General features: G+C 39.6%; 1 protein-coding gene across 1 annotated transcript; it reads right to left on the reverse strand.

The window, feature by feature from the left end:
* On the reverse strand, positions 1,382 to 7,813 carry LOC8155437 (DNA replication licensing factor MCM2). Its single transcript, XM_002489100.2, has 18 exons — positions 7,672 to 7,813; positions 7,341 to 7,570; positions 6,276 to 6,463; positions 5,486 to 5,682; positions 5,148 to 5,337; positions 4,822 to 5,041; positions 4,533 to 4,740; positions 4,251 to 4,385; positions 3,981 to 4,172; positions 3,726 to 3,898; positions 3,470 to 3,658; positions 3,262 to 3,378; positions 3,093 to 3,177; positions 2,858 to 3,010; positions 2,653 to 2,778; positions 2,359 to 2,541; positions 1,918 to 2,079; positions 1,382 to 1,829 (listed from the first exon to the last, which is right to left on the reverse strand). Exons 1-18 carry the CDS (start codon positions 7,672 to 7,674, stop codon positions 1,713 to 1,715), a joined length of 2,868 nt encoding a protein of 955 aa, XP_002489145.1. The 5' UTR covers positions 7,675 to 7,813; the 3' UTR covers positions 1,382 to 1,712.

Here is a 9,503-nt window from a genome sequence, read left to right on the forward strand (position 1 = left end):
GCACAAACTTGCTGAACAAATGTCTGAATCGTTGAATTTATTCTTAAATTCTTAATTTTATCATATATGGTTTGGCTTAATTTATTCTATTTTTGCGAGATTTTGCTGAGGCTGAGACTGAATCCATCGGCCACCGCCCACCGACATTAAGATTGTGCTCCTGTGGATATGCCGCCACATGGATGTGTCTTTAGGCCAGCCAATAAAAAGGATGGGGACTTCAATTTTAAAATTTTAATGTAGCGTAAACTTTTTGCGACTTTGGTAATAAGATAGAAAGTTTCTGGGAACAGCCTTGATGAAAGTAGAAGTAAACAATTGTTAGATTTAGGATTGAGGAATGTTGTGCAACGAAAGAAATATTTAGGTGTTACAAAATGTTTGTTTATTACTTTTCATACGGAAAATGCCAATTCAAAGGAAGCCATTTTTTAACATTGGTTTCAAGTTTCAAACAATCTGTGTACTATTTGACTTATTGTGCATGATTTTCGTTTAAATATTAGTTCCTATACTTGATCTTTGATGTGTAGGAGAATCATCAAAATCACTCATGTGAAGGATCTCGAATAAATTAACGATGGAGCAAGAGATCACAGTGATCAGGAATTGGTTCACATAATGGAAACTAGGAATAATCAGGAATTGGTTCACTTAATGCAAACTAGGAATAATCAGGAATTGGTTCCAGTATGTGACATGATCAAACTGTGTGAATGATAGGTTCCATATGTCATGTCTTTGATATCATTGTTTTGGCGTTTTGGCAATGGTTCAGTAAATGCAATGCCGACAGCATAATTTCATTTTATTTTTAACTATGAAAACTTATAGTAACTGCAATGCCTTGTTTTTTATCTCTTGGTTTATGCCAAGTAATTTTGAAGTTTATTTCCTAACATTCTCTGGGGGTACCATTAGTTTATGCAATGTCTTGTCATATTAGCAAAACACTGAGCTTTTAGTGCTCAGTTCAGTGCTATGGAATTAACTTTGCTAGCAAATCACATTTGCTAAATACATAAATTTGATAGAATTAATTTTGTTATGCATATGTGTTTTCCAGAGTATATATTGGTTACTACAATTGTGTGAAAGTTGAACTATAGGTCACATAATTGTTTTCATGCAAACTAATTTGCGACAAGGTGCTTGCTCCTCGCCTCCAAATTTTTTTTAGGTTCGCCACTGGCTCCCACAGCAGCGTTCACGTTTCTGCCGAAGAGGTAAAGGAGGCTATCTGTTTTAAAAAAACAAATAATAAAGATCTTGTTTATTTTTTTAAAAAAAATCACACTTAACACATTTTAAATCAGAATATATGATACTGCTACCAAAATCTAAAAACAAAATCTATCCGTTGCTGCATTTATAGTTATTATTCGACTGTATTTTTGTTTTCTTTTCTTTTGTTTTTATTGTTGCACGCAGTCACACCCATATCATTTATCTAACAAATGATTTGACATACCGTATAGTTACACCTAAATGGCAGCAAAGTGCATAGACGTTCAAATATAGGATCTCTTCAATATAACACAACAGACACTAAATCCTGAGAAGCCGACTGCCAGCGTCATTTGTATGCTAGCTTATAAGAAATGATGTCAGATCTGATCATCGCTCTTCATCCAGGAGGCCTCTGTGGCTGTTAACTTCATCCCAGGGCCACAACGACAAAGGCCGGTTCTAAACAGGAGGAAAGTCAGTTATTATTCTGCCAGTGGATGCCTGATGATCCCACGCCCTTCATCCAGAAGGAAGCTGTTGTCCCTGAAGTGCGCGCTGGAGAAGAACGGCTTCAGATCATAGATCTCATACTCTTGGGCCTGGGTCAACAGGTGTAGCAAGTCAGAATCCAGATGTTAAAGAGGTCACTCAGCTCGGTTTTGTGTGGAAGCACTCATGAAGGCTTACCTTGTTCTTCAGGTCCTCCACTTTGACCTCGACGTGAGTAAGGCGCGAGGTTGATCCTGCCATGATTTCTTCAAAGTGCAGGGCATCCTTGACCAGTGTACGCAGAAGGAGCAGAAGCAGCTCGTTGTAATCCTTCTTGAATGTCATGTATTTCCGGAAATTCTGTGGACAGCAGAAATTTAGTTGATGTTTGCAAGCCATTCAGTAGTTTAAGGACTACCAGACCCAGACTGATTGGTACAAAGGGGTAACAAGATTCAACTCATTAGCTTAATCTGTAACAAGACTTATAAATTTACTGACAAAACTGACACCGTTTGGTAAAACATTTCTGTTAAATAGATGAGCACTTTAACATAAAATTGATTATCAAATGCATGTACTTGTGTACCATTGGATGATGTAATGGCTATATAACAGTTCAATACCAACAAAAAATACCTTTTGAAGTGCTTTCTGCACACCGAATTTCTGAGTTGAAATAAAAGAATCAAGCAAGACACGGATGGCCATGTCAACATCTTCCTGAGACACATAGCTCCTCAGATGCATCCTTGCATGTGCCTCCGACATTCGGATGATTGATTCTATATGCCTTACTGCAATAGGAACCCCTTGGCCATGCTGCAAAGTTAGTTGGAAACTACTTAGTACTTCATTGTTTTCAAAAGTGCCACTTCAGAAATTTAGTTCACACAAAACTCTAGACAAGGTTGAGAAGGAAGGATATCATACAGAGGATTCACGACGGAGTTCAGCATAAACATGGCTAATCTTATCTAGATCAGCATCATGTATTTTGGGAAATACATTCAGCTTAGCATAAGTTATGTACTTCTTCAGCATGTCTTGCGAAAGGACCTGACAATTTAACATTCAGTTAGAACCACAAAGCAGAGTAAGAGGTTCTTTCAGTTGAAATAGCTATAGGAATACATACATCTGGGTCAGCTTGTCTTGCAGCGGCCAGTGGATCATCATCCACATCAGTTGAAACCCTGTCTTCAAGGTTAGCCCCCTTGGGCTGGGATCTAGCATGACTGTCTACAACAAACCTTGCAAGCATTTCATCTGTAAATGGATCAACAATATCCTGCATTTTAAAAATTAAAATCAGTAGTGATTGACAACTGATCATGGAACAAAAACATCAGACATGAATAACAGCTCCAAACCTTAACCACGCAGAGGACGTCAAAACGTGAAATAATGGGATCCGTCAATTCAACATTCTGAGTGAATGTCTTTGACGAATCATACCTGTGAAATCAAGGATGATTGCATTCAGTATCTTTCTTAATACTATGCACTGGTATTACATGGCATGCATGGAACTGAAGTTACCTTCCCCCTATTGGGTTTGCTGCAGCAATAACACTGCATCTAGCTTGAAGAGATGTGACGATTCCTGCTTTTGATATACTGATACTTTGTTGCTCCATAGCTTCATGAATACTTACCCTGAAACAATCAGGAGAATTACTATTTTAGTAATACAGAAATTTAAATAGTACAGGAGTACAGGACATCAAATGCAAATGTTATATCATACCTATCTTGATCATTCATCTTGTCAAACTCGTCAATGAGGCAAATGCCCCTATCAGCAAGAACTAGTGCACCTCCCTCAAGTGTCCATTCTCGTGTTACTGGATCCTTGTGAACCGCAGCAGTAAGACCAACAGCAGAGGCTCCTTTTCCAGTTGTATATACTGCTCTGTGTCCTGTTTTCTCCACATACCTGCAAGATGGCAAGTTATTGGCACATCCTCAAGGAACTGCTGAAAAATGATTGATTCTGTCCTTACTTGAGAAACTGTGATTTTGCAGTGCCTGGATCACCCAGGAGGAGGACATTGATATCGCCTCTTAGGCGATGCTTTCCCCTCACATTCTTCTCTTGTCCACCAAACATAGCAAGTGCAATGGCAGTCTTGATATCTTCATGGCCGTAAATGGATGGTGCAATTGACTTGACAATCTGTTGAGTAAGGCACATAAGTGAGTTAATGTATATTAGCATAACACATTTTCATCAAGAGATAAAGAGTTGAGCAACAAACCCTTTCTCCAATCCTTGGATCCTTCGACAACTTCTCAATCTCTGTCTTATCCTCATCAGTTAATTTGTATGCAGAAAACAGATCCTGCTTTTTTGCCACATAGTTTGCCTCAACCACTGTGGCAAAAACAGGGAAACCATTCTTTGTATTCAAAGACAAGTCAAAATTATTTGTGTATATCCCAGTGACCTCCTGGAGACAGCAAGCACTGAATGTCAGTCTGATTTCAAAAGTAGTATGAATCGAAAAACAAATGGTCAGAAAAATTACAATTTCCTCTCCTGGACGAGCACAGTCAATCAGATCATTCAGAAGTATTACTTCCTTGTATCTGGGAAGCCGCCCAGCAGGAACAATTCCTGGGCTTTCCTGAAGAGTGAGTTTCTGGTAGTTCCTATATATAGTCTGCAAGGAGAAAAAGTTCAAGTATTAGGACTGAAAAAAAACAATTAGTTGTACTAGGATTAACAATACAGCCCACATACAGAAAAACTATATCAATATCACATAGCAATAAGATAGAACTGTGAAAACATGTTGAAGGTAACATGCCTGCTCAACATTGACTGTGAATGGCCCTTTGGATTGGCATTCAGGGCATGATCCAACTTTCACCTCAGTGTAGGAGTTCTGGAAGAAAGGGCCCAGGATAGTTCCACATTTGCTACAGTCATACTTCACCTGCTGCAACTGAGGGAATACACCAGATCGTCGGGTAACAACACCACCAATTCGAATCATTGTGTTCAGATGGATTTGCCTGAACAAAAGCATGTAGGACATTAGACAAAATCAAATTGATAATGAAGCTCAAAGATACAAAGGAAACTGTGTTCTTTACCTGATATTGCGTATTTGATCATAGACAGGAAGGTTCGTTATTCGGACATAGATCTTTTGGTGGATGTTCCTATAATTCTTGTGGAGATCAAAAATAACATTTTTGGCAACTTCCTCCATAACTTCAAGCACCGATTGAGGTGCATCAGCCAACCAGATGGCAATGTTTGGATGTATATAAATAAACTGCTTGTAGTCTATTTCCAAGCTACACTTGTTAGCTGCAGAAGAAATAGATAAGGGTCAGAGAAGCAAAGGCTTTGTAGTAGCAGCTAAAACTTGTTGCATTTTTTTCATGTCAACCAGAGAATGTGAAGCAGATGATACCTAAAACCATCTCGTTAATAAGCCGAACATACTCAATGTCTCCTTGATCGTTCTTTGGGTTAACATATGTAAGAAGGAATTCTTTGAATTTCTTTGCAATAAAGCGACGGACTTCATCTCTTGTGACCCACTCTCTCAATGTACCTTGGACACGGTACATGTTCATCTCATCTTCTTCATCAAATTCATCCTGCCAAAAAAAAGATATTGTCAATTAAAGAATAGACAGTCATCTAGAGCTGCAGAAAATGAGGGTAACTATTTAATTGGTAGTTACAGAACCAATTCAAGTTCTGAAATAAAAGCATAACCTAGTAGTTTAATCAATATGACAATACCTCATATGGGTCATCATCAGTCTGATCAGTCATAGGCACATCACCACCAGAGTACATTCCACGCTGAGACCTTCCAGGTGAACTAGGAGTGGCACCATCACCATCATCATCACTTCTTGGTGTTCTTGGTCCACTTGGTGGTCTAAAACTAGCCCTGTGCCTTTTAGGACGCCTGAAATTCATATCCTCATCTGTATCTGCACCATGGAAGAAAAGAGCTTTGAGTTCACAGTAACTGACAGCTAAATCTTGGACGTCTAATATATGTTACAAAAGTTTACATCTAAGGTTACAAGAATCTACAACTATCAGTTCTCAAAAAACATATCCAGGCATAATGAAGATTGATTGCTAATATCAATTGTATGCTTAATATATGGATCTGAACTCAAACAGACACTAGCTTCCTAAGCAACAAATACATTTGCAGTTCAGACATAAATGGCACAGCTCCCCTACATGTGGAAGATAATATTCATTTTCTGTCACAACAGTTGATAAATGGAGATAGTCCAACTCAATATTCATTATAATATGCAAACTTCGAAAATGAGGTTTCTACAGAAAGCATTAACTACACTGAAATCACTAAATGAGGATGTGGCCAGCCAAACTTAAAATGAATCACAAAAGAAGCAGATGCAAATGAACGAGAGCCCAAAGATGCAACATAAGTTAATATACCAAATACTCATATTTGGTTATTTAATCAAGAGCATATATTTAAAAGATAAATACCATATTTGCTCAAGTATCCTACAGAAACAAAAACTTGTCTTGAATCCATTACCCTGATCATGAAGCATCCGTGGCAACTTCCTGTCAGCTGCTGTACCAGACCTCACATCCCTTGCATCAAGCTCCACTTCAGCAGCCCTTCGATCAGCCATGATTTCATCAAGATTCCTCTCATCCTCGAGTGAATCATCTAAACCAACTGACTCGTACTGATCATGCTCGTCCATCCTTCGGTAATCACTGCAATCATGAAAAAAGGAAAAGGACTGAATATGGAAACAAAACAATTCAAAAATGACAGTCAGCAGCTATACAGAATGGTTTGTGTTGGCTAGATATATTGGATTATTCATTTGGATCATGTAAAAAAATGCATGCCTTTGTTATAATCCATCTATAAAACCAAAAGTGACCCCACAGCAAACTGTGCAAGTCCAAATTCCCAATTTAGGAAACATACAGTAACTTTAGTTTGATAACAAACACAAATTCGCATCAAGTCAGCAGAGCCACTTAACAAACCTATCATAAAAGCTGGGGAGACTGGGCATCTGCCCCTATGGGCATAGAGAGTCACGCAAAGCACTTCAATTTAGCGAATTCCGAGATTATTTCCGTCAGACCAATAAAATTAACAAATTTAGATGCATGGCCAAGAACTAAAGTTGGTTGTTTTCAATAAAACATAGAAGATTTAAGTGCAATTCCATCAATCCAATAAATATTAGTTAAGCCTATCAGTTAGTTACTCTAGTATACAATTATCTACTCAACTACAAAAAAATTTTCCCGATTTATGTAGTCCCTCCTTTCAAACATATGACGTTTAGGATAATGTAATTAGTTATCTTTTCAACAAAAATTTAGAAAAATTAATCAATAAATCGATCATTTCTTCTTCTCTAAATGCCACAATTGCCTACATTACGAGGTAAATAACGACAACAAATCCTAGAACCGCAGACATCTGACCAAACCACAGGCCAAAAAAAACTTCGCATCTGCCAATCAACCCACGGCATCTACCAGATCCCCTAGTCCCAATTACCCAGCCGCCCGAAAACCCACAGAAGATCCCGGAAATCTCCAGCCCCGGGTCAGATTCGAGTTGGCTTACTCGAGGTAGTTGTCGTTGAAGAGGTCCTCCCCCTCCTCGTCCTCGTCGGGGGCCACAGCCGCGGGTTCGTCGTCATCGGGGAGGACGTGAGGGTCGACCTCCGCCTCGTCATCGTCGTCGGAGTAGGAGGACGGGTCGGTGGCGCCGCGGCTGGTGGTGTTGGGCGGCAACCGGTCGGTGCTGAACCCGGGGGACCCCGGCGTCGAGGGCGCGTTGTTCTCCGAGTCATCCTGCACGACGGAAACGCGACGCGACCGCAGCAAAGAGGAGATCAGATCTTGCGGCGCCGCAAGCGCGTGAGGAGGACGAGGCAGAGGGCTCGTGCGCTTACCATTCCGCCGGCGAAAGGGGAGGCTCTGGGCGGCTCAGAGGAGGCTGCTCGGGGCGAGCGGCGGTGGGGCACGGTTAGGGTTTAGAGGGGCGGAGGGCAGACGGGGGCGAGGGAGGGAAAATGGAGCGGCGTGGGGTGTTATGACAGGGAGGCGGCGGGGTGGGCAGGCGGGAGTGGCGGGAAATTTTGGCGCCAATGGGCAACGGCTTCCCGCGCGGGAGGCAAGTGTGGTGGTTCAATGGGCGAGGTTGGGCTGAATTGGTTCGGGATTCAAGATTTGGACATAGATTAAGGACGGCCCATGTTCTAGATTTGGGCATAGATTAAGGACGGCCTTGAAGATAAGTTGTTTTTTTTTTTATTTTGGGTGTGCATAGAAAGCACTACGCATGTACAGCCTACACATATGGTATTTCTGCAAGCTCTTAGGCCTTGTTTAGTTCTAAAAAATTTTACAAAATAGTAATAGTACCACTTTTATTTGTATTTGATAAATATTATCCAATCATGTATTAACTAGATTCAAAAGATTCGTCTCGTCAATTTCGACCAAACTGTGCAATTAGTTTTTATTTTCGTCTACATTTAATACTTCATGCATACGTCTAAAGATTTGATGTGACGGGAAATCTGAAAAATTTTGTAAAATTTTTTGGGAACTAAACAAGGCCTTAGAATTATCAATACAGACATCTAAGAGCAACTCTAATAGTTTGCTAAAAGTACTTGGCATCCTAAGATTTTTGCCAAAACCACAAAAAACAGCCTTCAACAAGTTGGCAAAACTACTTAGCAATTTTGTGAGCTTGGCAAAATTCCCCCTTCACTTGGCAAATATGCCACGTCCTCCATCGCTTGGCATCATGTGTATCCCAATTTGTCAACTAATTTTGCCAACTTGTTGGAGGCTCAATTTTGTGATTTTGGCAAAAATTCTATGATGCCAAGTTCTTTTGTCAAGCCCAAGTAGCAAACTGTTAGAGAAGATCTCTTTTTTCACTTGGCATTTGGTTTTGAGACTTGGCAAAACTATAGATTTGCCAAGTGAGTTTTAGCAAACTGTTAGAGTTGCTCTAAATAGACAGTTTAGAGCAGTCCTAATAATAGAAATCATGTGTAATATCCAAGAATACCACGTAGAAACTACACTCTACAGTGTGAGTGTCTTTCACGTAATAAATATTATATTTCTATTTGTTCCTCTATCCCATACTCTCTGTCCCCGCATCTCTCCCAACCTTGGGCCTTGTTTACTTTTTTTTGCAAAATAGGAATAGTAGCAGTTTCGTTTGTATTTGACAAATATTGTCCAATCATGGAATAACTAGACTCAAAAGATTCTTCTCGCAAATTACAGATAAGCTATGTAATTAGTTATTTCTTTTATTTATATTTAGTGCTCTATGCATGTGTCGCAAGATTCGATGTGACGAGGAATATAAAAAAAAATTGTAAAATATATTGGGAACTAAGGCCTTGTTTAGATGTGAAAATTTTTTGGATTTCGCTACTATAGCACTTTCGTTTTTTGTGGTAAATATTATCCAATCATAGACTAACTAGGTCAAAAGATTCGTCTCGTGATTTACAGTTAAACTGTGTGATTAATTTTTATTTTTGTCTATATTTAATGTTTCATGTATATGCCACAAGATTCAATGTGACAGAAAATCTTGAAAACTTTTTAGTTTTTGGGATGAACTAAACAAGGGGCCAGCAAGACCAACCTGACAAGCAGCCTGCGTGCCTACATTGGCTCACGAGACCTTCACACGAGTTCCATCGACTCCAATGACCATAAACTGATTTAGAAATCATGACTCCCCTTATGA

Source organism: Sorghum bicolor, chromosome 5, assembly GCF_000003195.3.
Source record: "Sorghum bicolor cultivar BTx623 chromosome 5, Sorghum_bicolor_NCBIv3, whole genome shotgun sequence".
Classification (NCBI taxonomy): Eukaryota; Viridiplantae; Streptophyta; class Magnoliopsida; order Poales; family Poaceae; genus Sorghum; species Sorghum bicolor.

Bases quoted from the DNA above. Each gene is read 5' to 3' on its own strand.
- LOC8155437 (XM_002489100.2), bottom strand. The intron at 5,683-6,275 runs GTAATGGATTCA...TCCATGGTGCAG, and splicing joins ACGGATGCTTCATGATCAGG to ATACAGATGAGGATATGAAT. The intron at 3,011-3,092 runs GTTTGGAGCTGT...TTTAAAATGCAG, and splicing joins ACGTCCTCTGCGTGGTTAAG to GATATTGTTGATCCATTTAC.